Source organism: Tiliqua scincoides, chromosome 3, assembly GCF_035046505.1.
Source record: "Tiliqua scincoides isolate rTilSci1 chromosome 3, rTilSci1.hap2, whole genome shotgun sequence".
Taxonomy (NCBI): Eukaryota; Metazoa; Chordata; class Lepidosauria; order Squamata; family Scincidae; genus Tiliqua; species Tiliqua scincoides.
The window spans coordinates 202,923,415-202,946,708 of record NC_089823.1 but is presented as its reverse complement, the minus strand read 5'-3'; the positions used below and the strand labels follow the sequence as shown (position 1 = coordinate 202,946,708).

The 23,294-nt window shown below is 41.3% G+C and overlaps 1 protein-coding gene across 1 annotated transcript in view; it reads right to left on the bottom strand.

The window, feature by feature from the left end:
- Window positions 1-23,294, bottom strand: part of CLSTN2 (calsyntenin 2) — a 429,960-nt gene that overhangs the window by 112,891 nt on the left and 293,775 nt on the right. Inside the window, exons 3-4 of the mRNA XM_066620198.1 lie at window positions 4,798-4,993; window positions 2,028-2,236 (exon numbers count right to left, since the gene is read on the bottom strand). Of these exons, the coding sequence (XP_066476295.1) occupies window positions 2,028-2,236; window positions 4,798-4,993 (405 nt within the window). The remainder of the gene's footprint in view (window positions 1-2,027; window positions 2,237-4,797; window positions 4,994-23,294) is intronic.

Genomic DNA, 23,294 nt, shown 5'->3' with positions numbered 1-23,294 from the left:
TGAATTTTAAAAAGCACATAACGTTATTTGAGTGCTTGTATAATATAGTATACTTGCTCTTCCAGCAGAAATAATACACTGACAAAAACCTGGATCAACAAATGAGTAGACAAACTGCACATTATTGGGCACAAACCCCACAGTCTGCGAAAGCCTAAAGATCTGTACTGTCTGTGACTATATAGTAATATAACAGCATAGTTCAGTCACCTCTGAATATGTAGTAGTTCTCTTTCTTTATAATGCGAATTAGCAATAGGTCCCTTTAAATTCTTAAATCAAAGATGGAATCTTTCAGTGCTATCCTATGATGAGACAAACACTATTTCCTGCTTCTGCTAGCTTAAACAGAATTTGGACTGCATATACCTGATAAGGTGTCAAAAATCCAGGAGCTAATGCACAGAATAAACAGAAGGCACATTGTTTCCTAGAATAAATGAAAACACTTTTGGATCACAGAAAGTGGCTATCAGAAAAAAACTGGCAATTCAGACATTTTACCGCTCTGTTGCTGTACCTCAATAGTAAGAATGTGCAAGAAAAAAGTTTTACTTTTCCATTCATTTTCATTGCTGAAAGTCTAATTTGCTGTTGTACTGATTTTTTGTATTTGTTTCATCTGAAAATGTATTTACCAATGAATTTCAATGGGAAACCCAGTTGTATTTCTCCTCTCTCTCATTTTGCTGTTTTCCAGTCAATCGGAATATCAGATGTAGGCATTTCAGTACCCTTCCAAAGGATTAATACTAGCAATTTCAGGTAAAGGAGCCAACTTTCATTTAAAAAGCTAAACAGAAACAACCTAAATTAATAGTAAACACAAATAAAAACTATAGGCACGCAGATAGGAAACAGGGACAGGAATGAGGAGGAAAAAGCAAGAATGTCAGTTAGGAAATAGGAAGCATCCCCAGGTAAAATGCAGAGAGAGAGAGAGAGAGAGAGAGAGAGAGAGAGAGAGAGAGTGAGTAGTGGTTCTCAAACATTTAGCGTCAGGACCCACTTTTTAGAGTGAGAATCTGTCAGGACCCACCAGAAGTGATGTCATGACCAGAAGTGACATCATCAAACAGGAAAATTTTTTGCAATCCGAGGCTGCAATCCTACCCACACTTACCCTGGAATGACTATCATTCTTAAAAGCATATACATAGTAGCCTGTTAAAAGTACGGATCTGTAACATTTCACCAAATGCAGTCACATCCCAGTCTAATATGTTAAAAATAAAATATTGAAATGAATGGGGACCCACCTGAAATTGGTTCGCGACCCACCTAGTTGGTCCCGACCCACAGTTGAGAAACACTGGATTAAGGTACCGCACTCAAGTATGGTAACTGGAAACTGACTATCTGCCCAAAGAAACTTCTTCCATCCAAACAATTCTAGCTCACAAAAGCATCTTCTGAGTATGCTGGGACAATAAGGAATAACTTTGGGATGATGAGTGGTGATCAGGAGAAAATGGAATTGAAATAAAATTAAAATTCTAAATAAAAAAAGAACTGAAACTCATGGACTGGAACAGGTCCTTCTGTCCCCCACAAAACTCAGATCTACAACCACTCTTTTTCCATCCCCAAAGGAGAAATAAAAGTATGATGCAACTGTGTTTTACCTCTATATTTTATCATCCTGAACATCTCTCCCGTTGCACACCTCCCGTTTGGAGGTATGTATATGTCTAGAAACCAAATCAGATTTCTGGACACTTTGGCTAAAATGTCAACATGTCTCTGACCCTTTGGTCCCCTGCCCTACTGCTGGCTAAGGGATGACAAACTGAAAAAGAGAACAAATCCTCAGTGGGATCATTCAAGAATGATTCATGTCTATTGCATTCAGCTTTGCTTGAACAATAACATTACATTAAAAGGGACTGATTCATTGTATCTTTCCATTAAGTAAAAAATGAAAACATACTCTCCGTAATTATAAATCGCAGAATTCTAAAAATCATCGCAGTAGCCAAATTAATGTACATTAGCGAAGATGTACAGAATCTGAAGGAAGCACTCACCATTTCTGTCAATAGCAAATGGAACCTCTGTTGTGACAATTTCATAATTGCATATTTGGCTGAACTGAGGGGAACAATCCTCGTCCATGGCTTCCACCTGCAAAACGCTGTCATAGATCTTCCCTTCGGTCACAGTTGCCTTGTAAGCTGTTTCTTTGAAAGTGGGTGAAAATTCATTGACGTCTTTTACCTGGATATGGACCACAGCCCTAAAATATGAAGAAAGAAAATATCACAATATGCAGCAAATAATAACAACAACAACAACAACAACAGGTATTTATATACCGCCTTTCTTGGTCTTTTATTCAAGACTTTATTCAAGGTGGTTTACATAGGCAGGCTATTTAAATCCCCGTAGGGATTTTTACAATTGAAAGAAGGTTCTATCTTTCAAGAACCACAACATTCAGATGTTTCTTTCTGATCTGGTTTCACATTCTAGCCTCCATCCTCCCATGCTCAGAGCAGATGGAATCACTAGGCTCAGCTTGTCAGCTGCTTCAAGGTCACATGGTACCGGTGGCCTCGAACTGGCGACCTTGTGGATGTTATCTCCAGGCAAATGGAGGCTCTACCCTCTAGACCAGACCTCCTGCCCATTCATTTGCCAAACCCAGCGTGAAATGGTTTATATTCACCTTTTCTATTATATACTTAAACTCAGAGTACAATAAATTAAGATTAAGATTTTGAAATTGTGCAGTCCAAATGAAGGAAAAGGATATAAGATGCAAAGGTTGAAACATGAATGCAGACAAATTTAAGATAAGGTTGGAAAAATTCATGCTTTCATTCAACAGGAAGGTCTCCTGCAAGGAGATCTAGCAAAAGAGAATTTCCTTCTGCATTTCATTTGCACAGCTCTGAACTCAAATGGAACATTTTGTTCCACACAAAATGAAACAGTGAGAGGATATGAACATTTATAAATGCTCACCATTTTAAAGCAGAACTAAGGCAATATAGATTTCTCTACTGGGAACAGAGTAAAGAGGATAAAAGAATTCCCCCCTCCATGGGGTGAAATGCAGCTACGGTAGTAGCTTAAGAGTAGTTTAATCAGAATCATCAGCAAAGTTCCCCCCTCCATGGGGTGAAATGCAGCTACGGTAGTAGCTTAAGAGTAGTTTAATCAGAATCATCAGCAAAGTTTCTGCCTGTTTCCAAATAATGTACTACAGCAGTAACATCTACCAAGGAGTAGCTGAGTTAAGCACAGAAAATCACTAAAATGGTAAAATAAAAATTGTCTAATTAAAATGAAGGTGAAAACTCTTTAATCAGCTTGGTTACTATTTATTCACACTTGGAAACATTGATACACGTTAGTCATAACAAATATGGTTGTTTTAGTTCATCACAATGATTTGCATTATAACATCACATTTTTCTTAAGAGTGGAAACTAGAGGTTTCCTTTTCTTTTATTTATACTGCCATTTTGAATGCTTTAAGGCACTGGTTCCCAACATGTGGTCCACAGATTATAGGTGGTATACGAGAACCTGAGAAAATGGTCTTCAATGTTCCAAGAAAAAAAAAAGTCGCCTTGGATCACTCTTAGCATCTTGCCAAGTGAGCACTCCCCCGTGGACCACCAGAGAGGGAGAAGAATGGACTGCCACAGCCACAGCAGGAAACAAAACTCATAAATCTTTTCAAAAAATAAAAATAATCTAATAAATCTTCTCTAATTATTACAAATGTAATTGTATTTTTGTGTGCAGGAGGGGGAGGGGAGGGAGTTGCTTTTTGCCCCAGTGGTCGTGGGCTCCTAGAGGTTGGGAAACACTGCTTTAAGGGAATTGTTTTCTATTGTGTTATAATGACACTCAAACATATTGATTTATGATATATTAAAAAAAATTAAACAAAATAAGTTTAACTTTCCCAAGTCTTGATGTCATGAAAGGGGGGCTGACGCTGTCAAAAGTGTGGAAAAGCACAGTGTGTTATCAGAACATCATTTTCGTTAATGCTTTACTAAATAGGAAAAATCACCTATGGTACCACTGTTTTCAGTGCATTTTTATATCTTGCAGTTCTTGTCTCAGATTTTCAATTTAGACAATAACCACAGTCTAGTTGTCCCTTTTTGACAGCTGTATCTTTATCACAGCATGCAAGCTCTTTAGACACCTTTCAATCCTATGCTGTCTACTCAGAAGTAATCGGATGTTTAATGGAATGAGAAGTTTAATGGGATGAACTCCTGGGTAAGCGTGAATAGAATTACGGCCTTAATATTTGTTTACTTGAATTCATCTGAATTTCTCAAACACTGGATTTAAAAAATAACCACCTACAAATAGCATTTACCTATTTTGTTATTATAGCACCATGCAGCGTAAATAAGAATGTATCCCAATGCTGCAGGGATGATGAAAATTTAAAAGGGTCGCGGAAGAAACAGATAAGTTCAGTGTGATTCGATTATGGGAAGATCAATCAACACTAAGCTTTTGTGTTTAAAGCAACTGATCTATTTAGCGACAGAGCTGGAGAAAGGTAAATAGCGGCTACATCAGCAATCTGTTTGATCCAGACTCATATTAGTCTTTAAAGGTTTAGATGAATGCACTATTAAAAGAGGTTATTTTAAGGTGATAGAAAGAGCAAGTAAAAATAGCAAATTGAACAATCAAGTCCTGTGATAAAGCATTTTGCTTTCCACTATCAGTGGTTAGTAAAGCACAAAAGGGAGCTCTTCAAACTGGATTGTAAACACATATCACAGCCCATGACTTGTTCTCCCTAGTGTCACTCACTTGTGAGATTTCTTCCAGTTTGTTCCACTAGGTCCTCCACCACAGTCATATGCCTGGATGATGAATGTGTACTCCTTTTGCAGTTCACAGTCAATTGGACTTCTTGCTCGAAGACGGCCTTCTCCAGATGTCTTGTTTAGCACCACAGCTTCAAAGGGCATTTCCTGTCCATGGATTTTGAAAGCACAGATTTCACCTGTAAGGAACAAACAGAACACAAATTACATGGTAGTCAAGCAGGCTGATTTATACACTGTGCTCGAATAACACGAAACATTATGGCACCCAAGATATGTGAAAGAAAATATGGAACATTTCTGAATGCAGCTATTTTATCTAATGCCAAAGGAGTTACCAATGAGATGAAGAGCAACATCAAAGCAGAAGAGAAAAAAATATTTTGCATCTCATTCTTGTTACAGTCTCTATATGTCTTCTGATACATATACATTAGTATGAATTTTTTTAAAAATTCCAAGTTCAGTTGTTCCTCACTGAAATATTTTGTGTAATATAATAACTTTATATACTACTGACTTGTTTTGCTTTATTACTGTTTCTTACTGTATGAATTCATAAATGAGCCTATGAGAATAATGTATTTCAAATCCTTCAAGGTTAGAGAGAACATGATCTATACACACCATTTTATTCTGATTTGGAAAATTATACAGTTTAACTAATATGATGTTCAAGTACATGTTCATATTCAGTGTGCTCCATCCAAAGATACTCATGCTCAAAGAAGCACTGAATATGACACACCTGGAACACTTGCTGCCTCATGAGAACTAGAAGAGACCATATTTTTACTTACCATTCAGCAGCAGCAGCTCTCACAATCTGCCAAAGTAAATACAGGTCGTCCCTAGTTATCCACTGGAGTTCCGTTCCAGAACCCCAGTGGATAAAAAAAAATCAGTGGGGAAAAAACAGTAGAAAAATAGATTTAAAGACCCACTTCCAGGCTTCTTGCCCCTCCACTGCTCCTAATAAGGTCTTGCCTTGACATCCACAAGGGTTAGATTCTGGGACTCACTGCTGATACCATAAAATGTGTTAAATAAAAGCAGTTTAAAAAATTAAGAAGTGCGTCCCTTTACAATTGTGGTTTAAAAATGGCTTTTATTACTGTTGTAGACAGGCAGTCAGCAATCAGAAATGGAAAGGACCCCCTCCCTTTGCCTGGCTCAGCTGAAGAATGGAATGATTGCTTGCATGGTTGGCAACCTTCAGTCTCGAAAGACTATGGTATCACGCTCTGAATGGTGGTTCTGGAACAGCGTCTAGTGTGGCTGAAAAGGCCAATTCGGAAGTGACAATCCCTTCCACACTGGGAGCAAGTGCAGTCTGTCCCTGGTCTGTCTCCCTGGCTATGGGCCTTCCTTCTTTGCCTCTTTGCCTCAGACTGTTGGCCAAGTGTCTCTTCAAACTGGGAAAGGCCATGCTGCACAGCCTGCCTCCAAGCGGGCTGCTCAGAGGCCAGGGTTTCCCACTTTTTTAGGTCCACTCCTAAGGCCTTCAGATCCCTCTTGCAGATGTCCTTGTATCGCAGCTGTGGTCTACCTGTAGGGCGCTTGCATGACTGTATCTCTAAAACAGTAAGAAAAGCAGTTTTTTTTTAAACCACAATTGTAAAGGGATGCATTTTTCCCCTTCTGTAGGGATCAGCACGTTCCTTCTCATTTGCAGTGGCCATTTGTGTTGAGTCAAATCTGTGTATAAAAATCTGTATAACAAGGTTGGACCTGTAACTGCTAAGTTAAAGTTTTGGACAGCAAAGACTCTCCATTCTCTTACTTGGAACTGATGATTCATGTATGAATCACATTTATGCATATATATATATATATATATATATATATATATATATATATATATATATATATAAATACTGGCAAAGTAATTCTGGCAAACTACTACCATCACGATAGATGTTTTTGATAGTTCATAACAGTATCTAATTACATATGACAATTAAAATATTCTGCTATACAGAACTCTACATAGTGTTCTCAAGACCAGATGGTGAGACTACAGTGCTTGAGGCAGCTCATCATGAGGATTTGGGTTTTGTATAGAGAGCTGCTCTTGACAGTGTGCATAATGAGGTATCCTAGCAAGTAAGGGGCACAAAGTTACACAAAGTAACTATCTGTCAATGAATACAAGGCAAGAGTAAGCATGCTAGCTTTTTGTCTTACCTTACAAACTGACCCAATTTGGGGTCCATTTGTGATTTATAAATACTGTAGCAGTAAACACTTGTAAGACAAAGGATCTTTAACTGTGTTTTTTGCAACAAACCGAGTTATGGAGCCCTACCTACTGTTTGTGTAGAAACCAATATGAGACTGACCCAGAATAAACACTGATGTAATATTCTTTCTAAGGATCCCAGGTGAGACAGCTCATCTTTCTTTATTTATACCTTATATCTCTGGGGTTTATAAGAAATGGAGATAAAATGAAGCCAGGATGCAAATCCCATCATAAGAACACATTAGAAGTCAATGTTTTCTTGAGAACAGCAGTAGACAATGACTTACTGTCATTCCATGCATGACTGGTATAAACACTAGAAGTCATTGCAGAATGACCGTTATGGTGCAGAACAAGTTGTCTTACATTACAGTATGAAAACCAGGTGAACAAAGATGCAATTTTGTGCCCAAGTAGCATGGGCATCACTGCTATGCTGGCGCAACATCCAAGCAACATCCATCATATTTTAAGTCTGTCTAGGACAAAAAGGAAAGCAGGAAACAACATGAACATAGTGGGACACTGTCCCAGTAACTCAGATCCTGACGCCACCCATCAATCATGGGGTGGCAGCCTGACATCAGCTCCATATGTTATCCAGTCAACATTTTATTTCCCTTTCATTTAAGATACGCAAGAAACATGCATCTACAGGTGTAAATTAATTATTCACTGAATTTTCACCTGTGGTTTTATCTCAATGAGAAAAGCCCTTGAAATTAAAAAAAGATGTTTAAGAATAGCCTCATTAATGTGGGAGTGGGCAGCCAGCCGACAATCCATCAATCATTCTCTAAGTGCTTAGAACAGCTTCACTCCGAGGCAGGCGACCCCTCCCTTCCCCCTGAGCATGTGAAAGAATGCTAAGTGGAAGTGGTTAGCACCTCCCCCCGCCCCCCCCCCCCCCCACACTGTGGCTCCTGGTGAAGGGAGAGATTGCTGCCTCGAAATGAAGCCTTTCTAAGTGCCTGGAGAGAGACTGATTGTCTGCTTGATGCATTATAAAGGTCAGCAAGGCTGTTTTTAGCTCACTGACCAAAGGCACATTGTTTTTAAAATGGATTTACTTTGACATGATGTTTTCCATCCACGTGAGTTCTGGGAACGGAACCCTCGTGGATACTGAGACTCAACCTGCATACAGATGTACTAGGTGCCTGCCTGGAAAGCATGGGCCAGACCAGTAATATGACTCTTGCTGGACTGATGGTAAAGGGCCTCAGATATATAGGCCAGGAAGGCCACACTTTTAATAAAATGTATAATCACCCTCCCTGATCTAACTTAACTCAATCTGTTCCAAATGCAAATGCCATTCCAAATTCAAATGAAGTTTACTAACTCCTAATTCGAATATCCTGCTGGAATAGTGGATTTCTGGCCTTCTGACAATAGCCACCTCCTAAGAATTCCTGAATTTAGGGGGAAAAAACTTAAATAAAACAAAAGAAGGACCGCCAACTCCAATGGTTGCCATCAATCCCATGTCACCATGTCATGAGAAACAGGGGCCTGATAGCAGCAGCCCATTCATTTAGCCCACACCCACCAACAGCATGTCCTTTCATCATTGCTGGCACCTGCTATGTCCCCAACATTTTCGACTGGAACCTTCACTGACCTACTGGAGCATTGGCTGTGGCTCTCATTAGGGTTACAACTCTATACATTGTATATGGCAGCAGGTTTTTCATGAGGATTCCGCTGCTCCCCTGGCTGGTTTCCATGGTTCCCCAGGGAGCCATGGCTCACAGTTTGGGAACTACTGTGCTACATAGTAGCAGCAACATAGCTGCCCAATGGTTTATACGTCTTGGCAGCACAGAATAGGTGACTCATGAACAGTGGCACCACTAGGGTTTGCGTCACCCAGTGTGGGATGCCAGTGCATCACCCCCAAGATAGGCTTCTTCCCATGCAGTGGGTGGGGCAACGTCCTGGGCGCTGGGTGTGCTGATGCACCATTGTCCTACCACACTGTTTTGATAGAATAGAGATATTTCAGAGCAGTTAGTTTCAATGCATTTTGCATGAAATTATGCACTGAATGATATATAACAAATGTTCATGCCACAGATGTTGTGAGGGCAGCAGGATATATACTCCCTTTGCACACAAACAGTCCTTTTCAAATAGTTCCCATGATCAAGGTCCCTATGCGCATGGTCCAAGTGTGCACAATGTAAGACCAGAGAGATACAGCTCTATTCCCCACACACTGTCATCTGAGCTTCAGTTTCCCTGGCAGAAGTTTTAGTGCTGGAGTTGGTATGCTGTGAGTTGCTACGGAGTATAATCTGTATCCTATGCTCTGCCAAAGGAAAGTGTATGGGGTGGAGAGGCTGGCAGGAGTAAAGATATCCTGAGATGCTCTCCCCATTGTTTTCTGCAGTTTCTTCCTGTCACCAGTTCCAACAGTGCCCAGAGCCTGACAGCCCATAGCCTAAAGGGGGCTTAGGATATGGTGCACATTGACTCTTTGTTCTCTCATCCATGTATCCACCCCATTTGAGGGTTTATTCTGATTGCAGTTGTACCAGGGATGGAAGTACATTGGTGCAACATTGCTTTGATGTTCATGGGGCATTCACCAGCAGGACTATGACTGTGGAACCATCTCTGCCAGCAGAGCTATAGTTGCACCAGAAAAACTGTCATTGCATTGACACCCAACAATATCTGCCATATGCTATACCACTCAGAATAGCATTTTTTTTTCCCCAGCTGTGGGAAGCTGAATAGAAAACTTCCTTAAGGAATAGGTATAGGAGGTAAATGAGGAAGATGCATGTTGTAGTGTATAAATTTTAGTGGACCATAAAAGGTAAGCAAATGAACTGGTGCACAGACATGCACAAGGATTTAGGTATAAAGAATAACTTTTCTATAAATAGGGTCAATTTTCTCATTCAATATTTTTTCCATTAGATTGAAAAAGCCCTTTTGTGCGTGGAAACAGTTCACTACTGGTATTACTGGGACCATTTTCATCCAAGCTTTGAAGTTTTGAAAACTCAGTAGTTATTATTGTGTGAAGGAGTTTTGGAAAGATAAGAGAATCTTAAAACAAAGATAGACAATAGAGGCAACCATTTTCCTATCTCTTTCAGAAACATTGTTGAATTAATATTGTTGACTTCGGTTTCATTTTAGTTTAACGTCTTTCCTTATACTTCTGTGTATCGCTGGAATGTAAGATACAGTGGCATAATGGAGAAATCCCATTTACTAAACTCGGGCAAAGAAGGATTCTTGTGCTTTGTGATAATGAAGTTTCCTCACAGATGTGCTATCAGTCAATACAAATCACAGCTTTCTAGTTTTTGTTTTTATTACTATATCGACCTCCCTGTCCAGTTTATGAACAATATAACATTCTCAGGAATTGCAGTCAGGCAATTTTTCAAATAAAAATTGTTTTATGCAGGAAAATGAGGGTTTTAAAAAACTCATAAAACATATTTTAAAGACACCAAAAATTTGTCCCATTTTATGAATATCCAAGTACACTGCTATCATTGGGGACATATAAAAATAATACAGAGTTCATACTATTGAATCTGAAGGTTACAGCCAATATTCTACTGGAGAATAAATATGAAGCTAGAAAAGTAGCATTATTTATCTAATTGTCACTAATATTTGCTAGAGTTGTTACTGTTCGACATGCAAAATTCAATTTCTTGAATACCATTTAATGTACAGTCTGAAAATCAGACTGCTACACAAGCAGTAAGAGTCCAACTGGAATTGACCAAATTCTTGATTCAGAGGGACTACCCATTTATAATGCTTGTTTCACTATTCTTAAAGCCCAATCCTAACAGGGCCTTACACTGCTGCAACCAGCATTTTGGTAGCATAAGGTCCTTTACAGCTGTTGCAAAGTGTGACACACCATACAGCACAGTCTGGCTGCCACCACAAATGGATGGAGAAAGAACCTTGGCTAGCAAAAATGTACAAAAATGTACATACCGTAATAAATGATAAAAATGTAATCAACAAGAAGGATTGTTTTATCATATGTGGTGGACATGCACCAAAGTGAAAAAATATTGGACTTTGATACACCAGCAAATGCAATTGATATTTAAGGTAAATCTGCAAATGAAACCAGAAGCTTTTTTGTTGGGAATATTCAAGGACTGGATTCAAAAAGGTTTTGAAATTATATTTTTATATATGACAACTGCTGCAAGAATTTTGTATGCTAATATTGGAAGGTTCCACAGATATCTTCAACTGAATAATGGTGGGTAAAGATATTGGACTTAGCTGAAATGAACAAATTAAAGAGAAGTCAGTGAAGACTTTTATGGACAATTAGAAATAATTCATGGACTTCCTGCCCATGAAGGGGAAAATGGATCTAATGAATTATGGATTCAATGAGTAGAAAATTAATATACAGGTTCAGCCTTGTTATACATGGATTTTTTATACACGGATTTGACTCAACACGAATGGCCCCTGCAAATGAGAAGGAATGTGCTGATCCCTGGAGAAGGGGAAAAATGCACCCCTTTAAAATCACAGTTTAAAAAACTGCTTTTTACTGTTACAGAGAGACAGTCATGCAAGTGATTACAGTTGTAACCTAATTATCTACAGATTTTTCTATCTCAAAGCTGATGAGAAGGGCCCTTTAAATTAAAGGAAAACAGTTATTTAATAATGCCAGAGAGGGCAGCTGGCTGACAATCCATCAATCATTCTCTCTGCAGGCTTACTTCCCCCTGAGCAAGTGAAAGAAGGCTAAATGACAGTGATCATCTCCCCCTTGCTGGGGCTCCTGGTGAAGGGAGGAATTGCTGCTTCCTAGGGAAGCCTAAGCTCCTGGCCTGAGGAGAGACTGATGGCTTCTGTGTGCATTATAAAAGGTCAGCAAGGCTGTTTTTAAATCACTGGAGCAAAGAGACTTTGTTTTTTAAATTGATTTGCTATATGTGTTTTTTGCCATCCACCTGTGTTCTTGGAAGGGAACCCTCGAGAATAATGAGACTCAACCTGTATAGACAAATTTATTTGTTTTTTGTTTTTGTTGAAAATGTATTTTAGAAATTACCAAGACTCTTTAAGATATGATACCTAATATGTTATATGATTTTGTAGAACAAAGAAATGTAGATTTAGCACTTCTCACTTGCCATACAACTTTCAATATCTGCTTTCATTTTTATATCTATTTTTATTCTTAAGTTTCTGAGTTTGTATTTATTTCGGTGGTTTAGAATAAAATTAAAAATATTTGTTAAAAAGGAAAAAAAAACTATAATAAACAAGAGAGCCCTGGCTCCAATAAGTCCTCACAAGGGAGAGAGAGGCAGAGGTGGGTGGAATGGAGCAGGGAGGAAGAGGAGGAAAGAACAATATCATAATCCTGGTACCAGCCCTTAAAAGAGGATGGCCTGGGAAGACAAGAGAGGTCAGAAGGAGAGAGGACAGTGTGAAGAACAGAGATAAGGGAAGGGGGAGTTGAGAAAGACAGACAGGAAGGGGAAACAGAGGTTGAGAGGTGAAGGAGCTAAGAAGGGAGACAAAGCAAGGGGAAAGATAAGTAGTAGAAAGGAAGGAGCAGAAAGAGGTTATGTCAAGGGGACCTGTCCAACAGAAGATATACTGGATGAGAAATGGCTGATGTGTAGATTTCACAGGAAGGACTTAATCTCAGCAAGAACCAGGAGGGGCTATGGTCACAGGTGCAACCAGAGACCCACAGGAAACATGGTTTTCCATTATGTTCTACTCCTTCCACTTTCTTTTTGTTTTTTTCTCCCTTATGTGGAAGAAACATAATATCTCTCAGCTTTGATCTCTGGCTCCTGTTTGTAACTGTTATGGCTTTCATTAACACATTGGATGTGGAATTGCCCCCCTTGGGTGGAGGAGGACGACACCACCATGGTCACATTTATTGTCTGGATCACTATTTCTTCCCACTTTTTAAAGTTGGGCAGTTCAATCCTGAGGTGCTTGGCGCGCGGGGCTGCAGCGGTGCCGAAAATGGCTGCCACTTCGTCCAGCACACTCCAGGCAGCTGACAGCCTTCCCCCAGTAAACTGAGTAGCCCTGCAATGGGTCTACTCGATTCTAGATGACCAGAAGGTCAGTGTAAAATGAAGAGCCTCTGTATCAGGCAGACAGCTTGACCCGCTCTGGATCCGGTGCAGCAAAGCTCCATCGGTCCTGCCTCCCTCCTGCCCCATTCCTTCCCCCCCGCATGCCTCATCTCTGTCCTCCCTCCGCCTCCCCATGTCCTGGAACAAATCCTTCCCATCTCCCCCATGCTCCACCTACCTCTCTGCTGCTCAGTGGTCCAGGTGGCAGTGCTCCACCAGCACTAGCCCAGCACCAGCCAGCACTGGGCTAGCACTCGCAGAGCACCAATGCTATGGCCCACATATGTGCCTTACAGCACGTTTGTGACAGTGCACGCCATTGGTGAGCTAGAGCGTGTTGAGTAGGATTGGGCCCTTAGTGATTATAAAGCATGAGAAAAGCGTATTGTGATGTTTCATCAAATCAAACGCGTTCACAAAGTCCCTTATTATCTGCAATAATAAAGCTCTAACTAATGGCACTAGATTAGTAAAGGCATATTATTGATAAAATGAGACTGTCAACACCACAGGGAGAAATTATGTTGTGTTTCAAGAGTGGATGTAGGAAGTTTAAATGAACCACTTGTCATCTGTTGTAGTTGTGAGCCCTCAAAGGCATTTATTGAGCAAATTGACTGCAATAATTACTAACACAATATATTCTGACACACACAGTGAGAAAACATTATTGGCAAATATATTATCTGAGGATAATTACAAAGCAATAGTATGCTGAGCATGCAGGCTTTCAAAGCCAACACCATCCAGCAATACAACTGATAATGTCCCAGGCTGGAATTAACAGGTCTAATGTTTAACAAAATCATGTTATTTATTAGATTTAGAAGTTATCCCTCCCCAGCCACATAGGTTCACCATATGAAGAATACAGAATCAATAATGTTTCATAAAGTACAAATTATAAACAGTAAACGTAAAATACAATATGGCATACGAAAACTAGATATAAAGATGTGCAATTATAACAAGGATCACTTAAAATATATTTATGAGCAGATGAAGTTTTTATGGTAGATTTGTAAATGAGCTGTGAGTTATTGGATATATTGCAAAGACTAAGAGCATTTTGAATTATAAAATGCCATCAAAGCCACATATGATTTTTCTGGATCACCCCCATGCCGGGGAGGGTGCAAAAACTTCAAAACAGATTCTGGTGATAAAATTATGGTGACTCAATTCAAGTAGCCCAAAAACGTGTTTTTGGATGACTCATGTCAACTTGAGATGTGGATGTTGCTGACCTCAACTTGACCCATAACTTGGGGGCCAGTGACTAAAAATGAGTTGGAACTCAAGTCCCTATCTCAAGTCCCTATTGTGGGGGGGTGTGTTCGTTGTTGCTTACATTTTCCCCCCCACCACTTCCTTATAACACTGAAAGACCTCTCATGGGCAATCTTAAAGCAGGCATTTAGAAGGATGGCAGCAGCAGGGTAGGTTGGTTCCAGGATGCAGGGGCTTGTGGGGGTGTGTGTGTGTGAGGGGATTAAGAAGGCTGAAGTTTTGCTTTGGCTGCATAAGACTCATTTCTCAAAATGACTTGTGACTCAAAATTTTTCACAGGTTGCGTCTCGACAGCCACACATTATGATTCACAAGTCGAGTTGTGGGGTTGCTGACTTGGGACTCAAGTTCGTGAACTTGCGCACATCCTTGCCAATATGTGGACAGCAAGAAATTCCTACCCTGCTCTATCTGGAACCAGCAAACCTCAGGCTGAGCAATTGGTTGGTAGGTGGAAATCGGCAATCAAGGCACACTGAACTGGCAAGAGATAATGCTATGCAATAGGTCCCTGTCCCTGAGACTCTGAATACCAATAAGGTGCTGCAATATTCCCACTCTTGTGTTGTGCAATTAAGAGGAGCAGGCTAAGAGCGCCCTTTCACACAGGAGCAATGGAGGGCTGGCAATCTGCGGAGGCCCAATCTTACTGTTATTAATTTTGAAAACACTCCCAATTGTGTCAATGGGAATTATTTTCTAGGGCAGTGTTTCTCAAACTGTGGGTCAGAACCCACTAGGTGGGTTGCGAGCCAATTTCAGGTGGGTCCCCCTTCATTTCAATATTTTATTTTTAATATATTAGACTTGATGCTACCATGGCATGTGACTGCATTGGGGAAATGTTACAGATCTGTACTTTTAACAGGCTACTATGCATATGCTTTAGCAATGATAGTAAATGGGACTTACTGCTGGGTAAGTGTGGGTAGGATCGCAGCCTAGGATTGTTAGTTTTCCTGCTTGATGGTGTCACTTCCGGTCATGACATCTCCTCCGGTGGGTCCTGACAGATTCTCATTCTAAAAAGTGGGTCCCAGTGCTAAAAGTGTGAAAACCACTGTTCTAGGGTATGTAACAGCTGGATCAACAGTATGGTGGGAAGAGAGTTAAAGTTTCCAGATCTTTCTACCACAGTCCTGATCTGGCTGCTATCTACTAAAGAAAAACAAAATCCATCAAGATTAATGATGCTTTATTACAGGTCATGTGTCATTTGGCCTGCAGTCATCCAGCCATATTCAGTTAGGTTTTATTTCATGGCCTTGAGTTTATTGAGGTCGACTTACATTTACAAGCCACCTCCTGCAGTGTGGAGTTATCAGCACCCAGATTTTGCTGGCTCCATCTGAGATACCTTATTACCATGCGAACCCGAGCTACCACTAGCACAATTATGGCAGGCTTTAAAAATAACAACATTCTGCTGAAGTGAAAGATATGGGATTATTTTAATGCCTGAATAAAATGTTTATGGTGAACAGGAATACAGTAGCACTTACTATGCACTTGGCTTTCCAGCTCAGTGAAAAAGTTATATAGTTTTAAAGCTTAATGAATTACTTAAAGCATAGTAAGCAAGACTGAAACAGAGAAACTGGTGCTTTCAACAGTAAAGCCACAGCGAATTTAATCATATTTACTTATTCTTTAACATTTCAGGCCAAGCTGCTCTCCGAGTGAATATTGTCAACATATGTGTGCTACTTTGCTATCCAGATGGCAGCTGGAGTGCCCAACTGGACATAATGGGGAAAAATTTCTAGAAATATGCAGTCACCCTTCTTGACATGATCACAGAATATCAATATGAACTGTTCTAAAGATCTACCATAGATGCTTGCCTGTAAGTCAATGTCACAGATAAGGCAAGGGCAGGTTTTCAGCCAAAAGTCATGGAATGTTCCACGACCCTTGGCTAAGCTGCGGGTAAAATTTGGGAAATGGTGTTTGTGAGGAGGAGCTGCAGCTTGCCTGCAGCCTGATTGAAAGGGAGGAAAAAATCTGAGCCACGCCACTGTTTTTGAAGACATTAACAAGGTGCTTATATAGCACTGTGTGCCATTCCCCCCTTAAAGCTACAGAATTGAATATTGCAATAAATTGCTTTAAAAAAAAGTCCAGGTTTGAAACTGCAGAAAAGCATTTGCAATTTTAAAAACCACCCAAAACAAATGCAGCACCAAAATAAGCCAACATAAACAGCTTACCACAGCACAACATCCTGCTTCAATTTCTGTAAGGTAACTTTTTATACTGTTCACTGTTGTTTTAAGAGGCACTCCTGGGTTTGGAGTTAAGTATGCTCAGAAGACTCTACAGTGGTGCTCTGACAAAATGTAAACAAAGCTGCCTGCTGTAAGCTGCCTGCAATCACTTAAATGTTCCTCAGATGCTTCACAGACCCTCCACAGGCACTTTTAAAGCTCTTCCAAGCTTCTCCTGGCTGCTGAGACATGCTTTTCAGACTTGAGAGCTATAGCAATATATTTAATATACTTACAGCCCAATCTTATGCTGGGCCAGCATCTGTGCTGAAACTGCAGCACTGGTGCTGGGTGTCATAAAAGTGCCATAAAGTACTTTTCAACACCCTAGGAGTAAGTAGTGCCAGTGAGAAGGCCTGTGCTATCCTGCAGGTGCCATATTCAATGGCTGTCAGAGTAGGTAAGTGCTGTGCCTCGGGGTGGGGAGGGAGGCTGGGGCACCTTCCTTATGAAGAAAGGCTACGGCGTTTGGGCCTCTTCAGCCTAGAAAAGAGACGCCTGAGGGGGGACATGATTGAGACATACAAAATTATGCAGGGGATGGACAGAGTGGATAGGGAGATGCTCTTTATATTCTCACATAACATCAGAACCAGGGGACATCCACTAAAATTGAGTGTTGGGAGAGTTAGAACAGACAAAAGAAAATATTTCTTTACTCAGCGTGTGGTTGGTCTGTGGAACTCCTTGCCACAGGATGTGGTGATGGCGACTGGCCTGGACGCCTTTAAAAGGGGATTGGACAAGTTTCTGGAGGAAAAATCCATTATGGGGTACAAGCCATGATGTGTATGCGCAACCTCCTGATTTTAGAAATGGGTTAAGTCAGAATGCCAGATGCAAGGGAGGGCACCAGGTTGCAGGCCTCTTGTTATCTGGTGTGCTCCCTGGCGCATTTGGTGGGCCGCTGTGAGATACAGGAAGCTGGACTAGATGGGCCTATGGCCTGATCCAGTGGAGCTGTTCTTATGTTCTTAACTACAATTCCCAGGAAGCCTTGCAGGTCTCTTGTTATCTGGTGTGCTCCCTGGGGCGTTTGGTGGGCCGCTGTGAGATACAGGAAGCTGGACTAGATGGGCCTATGGCCTGATCCAGTGGGGCTGTTCTTATGTTCTTAACTACAATTCCCAGGAAGCCTTGCAGGTCTCTTGTTATCTGGTGTGCTCCCTGGGGCATTTGGTGGGCCGCTGTGAGATACAGGAAGCTGGATTAGATGGGCCTATGGCCTGATCCAGTGGAGCTGTTCTTATGTTCTTATGAGGCATTCTAGATGTGGGGAGTATGATCTTTTGGTTGGGGGAGGGTGGGAAGAGATGGTTCAGGCCCTAAGATGGCAGAAGAGGTGGCCTCCACCATATCCTAACCCCAATCCTGAACCTGTCAGCCCTACATGGGGCTACTCAGTTCTGCATTAGCAAGTTAGCTGATGCATACTGGAATGGCCCCATTGAACAGGCTGAGGCTGTTCAAGGGAACAAATGTTCAATGTTATTAAGACATTTCTGCCCAATGTTGCATATACGCAACAGGGACCAAATGTGCACATCTGTGGGCTGGGCAGAAATGGGTTAAAGTAATAAATAAACTACTGACAAAGGAAAAGTTCTGAAATGAGAGACTACCCACCCCCAAACTAAGGAACAAAATTGCAGTAGTGCCTCAAAGCAACCCTGATCATATGTGATACTATTTGCTTACCAAAAGAGCGCATTTGGAAGAAGGTGAGGAATTGATTCAAGGCTGACATCTGAGCAATCTGCAGAACTAGAGGCATGCCAACAGATGTTAACTGTTCCAGGCAAAAAGAATTACATGAGAAAGAAAGCCATTTCAGTACAGTAACACATTATTAAGGTGCCAGTTTTTGTGTGAAATAAAATAGTAAATCCCTTCAACCCAGATAAACACAACTCAAACCCCAAATCATATCAATGTAAGTACTGCCAATTAAAGAGACAATCAGTAATACAGAAAGCAGGTGCTGCAAAGCTTTTGAAGTCATATCAAAAGGAGTACGAATGTTCAACAATATCTAGAAGGCAAAATCAACAATAAGCACAAAAGCTTGGCGATGAGCAAAAACAGAACGCAACACAAGAACCATCAACCATTGGCTCTGGCAGAAAATCAAAATACTATCAAAGCATGATTTTTGTAGTTCTTGTTATTGGCTTATTTATATTAAAAATGCAATAATTACTGAACTGAAGACAATAAATATTAATATGAAGGGGGAAAAAGATAAAGAGTGAAAGCTGCAATAATTTAGGATATGAAAGATGTCGTGTCTTTAGTAGATAAGTTTACATTCAGTGGAAACACTGAAGCAGAAGACTGGCATTTGGCATGAATGGACATCTAACTGCCTCAAAGCAAAAAGCTTTGGTATATAATATGGTCAACCTACAGAGATACTTTTTTTGTTTTTGAACAGCTGACCTGAGAACAAAATTGACAAGTCAACCTCATACGAAGTAGATCAGGGATGTCAAACCAGCTTCATACAATGGGCCAAATAGCATTAATGGTGCATGCTGAGGGCCAGAAGTGACATCATTTAGCAGGAATTGATGTCATTAAGCAGATGGTGGCCAGAAATAAGTATTTTGCTGTTACACAGAAACTATTTGGTTGCAAATGACAAAAGAGAAAATGTTCAAATCTTAATATTTTCAAGATATGAGAGAGCCCAATCATCATGCAGGGTGAGCCTAATTATCATGTGGACTGCCCTTTCAGTAGTGCCACTTCTGCCACAGTGTCACTTTGAAGCTCAGCAGCTGAGAGATGCTCTGTGAAGTGACACCGTGGCAGAAGTGGCATTGCTGAAAGGGCAGCCCACCTGTTAATTGGGCTGTCCCAGAACCTTGTCAGTCTCCCTCACCCCTCCTGGTCTGCCCCTTACCCCATAGCATTCCTTGCCTCCATCTCTCCGTTCCAGAGCTTCTGAGAGAGCCCAATTGCAATGGGAGCCAGATAAAGAGCACCATGAATGTTTAGAATCCGCTTTAAAAGTCATCTAAGCCAGTGACCAACACCACTCAACCTTCCCACCCGTGGAGTCACTAGGGTTGGTGTCACCCAGTTTGGTAACTCATGTTGTCACCCCCATTAACTTCATTTATTTTATTACAGAACAGTACAGGTCACCCAAAAAATCAGTAACCAGCAAAAAAAAACAGTGGCCAACTTGATGACACCCACACAACAGAATAGGAGTTTGAGTATTAGCTCTGATTCATGGAAAAGGGAGTTGACTCATTGTAACATTGTTTCCATGCTGTGTCATAACATCACCTAGACAGCTCTCAGAAAACTCAGACTCATTGGTCAGTTCTGAGTTAAGGAAATTCATTTTGTTACATAAGGATCCAATTCTAAGCTTTGCATGCCAGCTTAAAGCATATTTTTGGGGGTTTGTGCCAGCCGAGTGCCAAAGCTGGTCCAGCAGGAGCCCGCTGTGGGAGGACAGTGCTGGTGGGAGGCTGGTGATCCACCACGAGGTGCTCCTTGTGGCAGAGGTAAGATGGGGTGGGTGGAGGCAGGAGGAGGCGCTCGGGGATAGGTGGAGGGAAGGTGTGGCACAGGAAGGGGGCAGAGCTCAGTTTCATTGGATTTAGAGCCCCATGTCAGGCCACACGGCCCAACATAGGACTCCTTGATTCTGCGCTGACTGAAGAGCTGATGCTGAATCAAGTAGCCCCATTGCGGGGCCACTTCCCCGGGGGAAGGGGATGAAAGTCACTTTCTCCCCAAGGAGCCACCAGCAGCTGCCTGGTGCGCACAGGATACCGTAGCAGCTATTTTTGGTGCCAAGGCAGCCCTGTACACTGGGCAGCTCAGAACCAGTGTATAAATCAGTTTTGTTTTCTTTTTCTAGTTATAGCTTTTGCCAGAACACATATTTCAATGCAGTTTCGTTTCACTACATTCAGCTGCAAATTATTATTATTAACAGTATTTATATACCACTTTTCAACTAAAAGTTCACAAAGCGGTTTACAGACAAAAATCAAATAACTAAATGGCTCCCTGTCCCAAAAGGGCTCACAATCTAAAAAGATGCAAATGAATACCAGCAGACAGCCACTAGAACAGACAGTGCTGGGGTGACACTCAAATTACACTTTGAGTGGTATGTAATATGATGGTATTATTCCTAAAAATCATGCTTTCCACAATTTTGGTCACTAGTGGTGTCACTCCTCTGAGGGTGTCACCTTACTAACACTTTATTGGTTCCATGCTGTGTCATAATAACATCTCATTGGCTCTTAAGAACATAAGAACATAAGAACAGCCCCACTGGATCAGGCCATAGGCCCATCTAGTCCAGCTTCCTGTATCTCACAGCGGCCCACCAAATGCCCCATTTAATGCCCTCTTAAAAAAATCAGTCTCATTTGTCAGTTTTAAATTAAGGGAATCTATTTTTTGTTACATATGACAGTTGTATTGTTGTTTTCTGAGGGTTTTTTTGGCCATAACTTTTGAAAGAGTTGAGATATTTTAGTCTGGTTTGTTTCTTTGCATTCTGCTCTAAATTACACGTTGAATGGTATTAACATGATCGTATTATTCCTAACAGCCGTGATTTTGGTCTCCAGTAGTGTCACCACCCCTGAGGGTGCTACCTGGACGGCCCGCTCCCTGCCCCCCACTAGCTATGCCACTGACTGCACTGAAAATAAATATGCTCAAATACAAGTGCTTCCACATTTAAAATGAAATAGATAGTGCATTCCAACATAGATGCAACAATTTTGATCATAGTTTACTTCACATAAGCTTCTTCGCTGTTCTGATGCCTTTGTTTTCAATAGGGTAAAACCTGGTAAGAAATTACTACACAACACTATACATAAACTACTGTATATTGAGGGTTTCACTCCATCATCTGATGAAGCGTTTTGTAGTCCACGAAAGCATTTGCTGAAATAGATTTGTCAGTTTCTAAACTGCTAAAGGAGCTTTTCTTGTTTTTGAACTGTTATAGAAACAGACCACTATCAAAGAGCTCTGATGTTTGACTCTTCAGTGTTAAATGCCTAAGACAGGTATGAGGCATCTGCCTCAAGAATGCTACAAAACTATTTTTTTTTTTTTTTTTTGCAGCAAGAAAGAATAACAAAAGGGAAAGCATTGACCTTGCACTGTATCAGATACATTATAAGGGCACAATCCTAAGCAGTGTGCGCCAGCTCACTGCTGGTGCGCACTGTTTCAAACATGCTGTAATGCATGTTTGTATGGGTTAGCGCCGGCCAAGTGCGGGAGCTGGCCCAGCATGAGTCTGCACTGTGACAACGCTGGTGGGAGGGTGGCAATCTGCAGCCAGGTGCTCCTTGCAAAGTGCCTGGCAGTGGAGAGGTAAGTAGGGGCAGGGGGGAGGTGGGAAAGAGGCATTCTGGGATGGATGGAGGGTGGGGGAGGGAGGAGGCTGAGAGGGGGGTGGGACTGGCAGAGCTCTGCTCCACTGGATCAAGAGCTTTGCGCCGGGATGCATGGCCTGACACAGGACTCCTTGATTCTGCACCAGCTGGTGCTGCCCAGTGTGCACAGGATACTGCAGCAGCCATTTTTTGGGATGCCCAGCAACTGAGATGCAAATCGTGGCATTTCAGAAAGAAGAGAGACGTGTTCATATATTAATTCAAATGCAGTAAAGCAAAAGCACAGAAAATCATTTTGTACAAAAGTGACGGTCATTTAATCAATAACAGTCACATGTTAGATGTTAGATCAATAACAGTCAAATGTTGTTCTTAAAACAGCAAATCATCATCATTTCATGGATTTGCCACATAGGTACTTTGTACCATTCTTAACTAATTTGTGTTTTTTTAATTGAACACAACAAAAATATTGATGTATTTCCTAAAGAATGGCCAGAAAAGTCTAATTCAGCAGTCCTTCACAACTCCTATGAATGGATGGTATTCCCCCCCCCCCCCAAATGGCAATGCAAGACTTGAAATATACATAACCATACTGAAATCTGAATTTGTGCTCATGAAGAAGCATCCCCAAATCTGTTTTAGGTATCAGAGTTCACCTGTGCAACAGGTGAGATATGTGCAATGACAAAACCTAGTAACACTCTTCTAGCTCATTGTGAATGTGTCCTTTGACTTAGACACCACATCCATCCAGCAGCTCTGTTTCAAACTGCATGGCTGCATAGTTTAGATGGGAACACTGCCTACCACCCATGACAATCACCTTGCCTCACATCCTGAGCCAGGCAAGATGCCCAAAGGGTGGTTCTGATCCCAGAGCAGGATGGTTGCATTCGCTAGTACCTGCACCTGCCACTTCACACCCTCCCAGTCACCCACCAGAGCCACCAGAACGTCCTCTTGGAATTGCTCCAGGGCACCCATGTCCACATAACCCTGCCCAGAGCCTCCATAAGCTGGGTCTAGACTTCACGGGCTGGATAAGCCCCTACTGTCTCAGATGACCACTTTTCACACATGCCTATTCAATGTGTCGCATAAGCAGCCACATCTCCAGGCAGTGGATGGACTGGCCAAGGCCCATGGGTACGTGG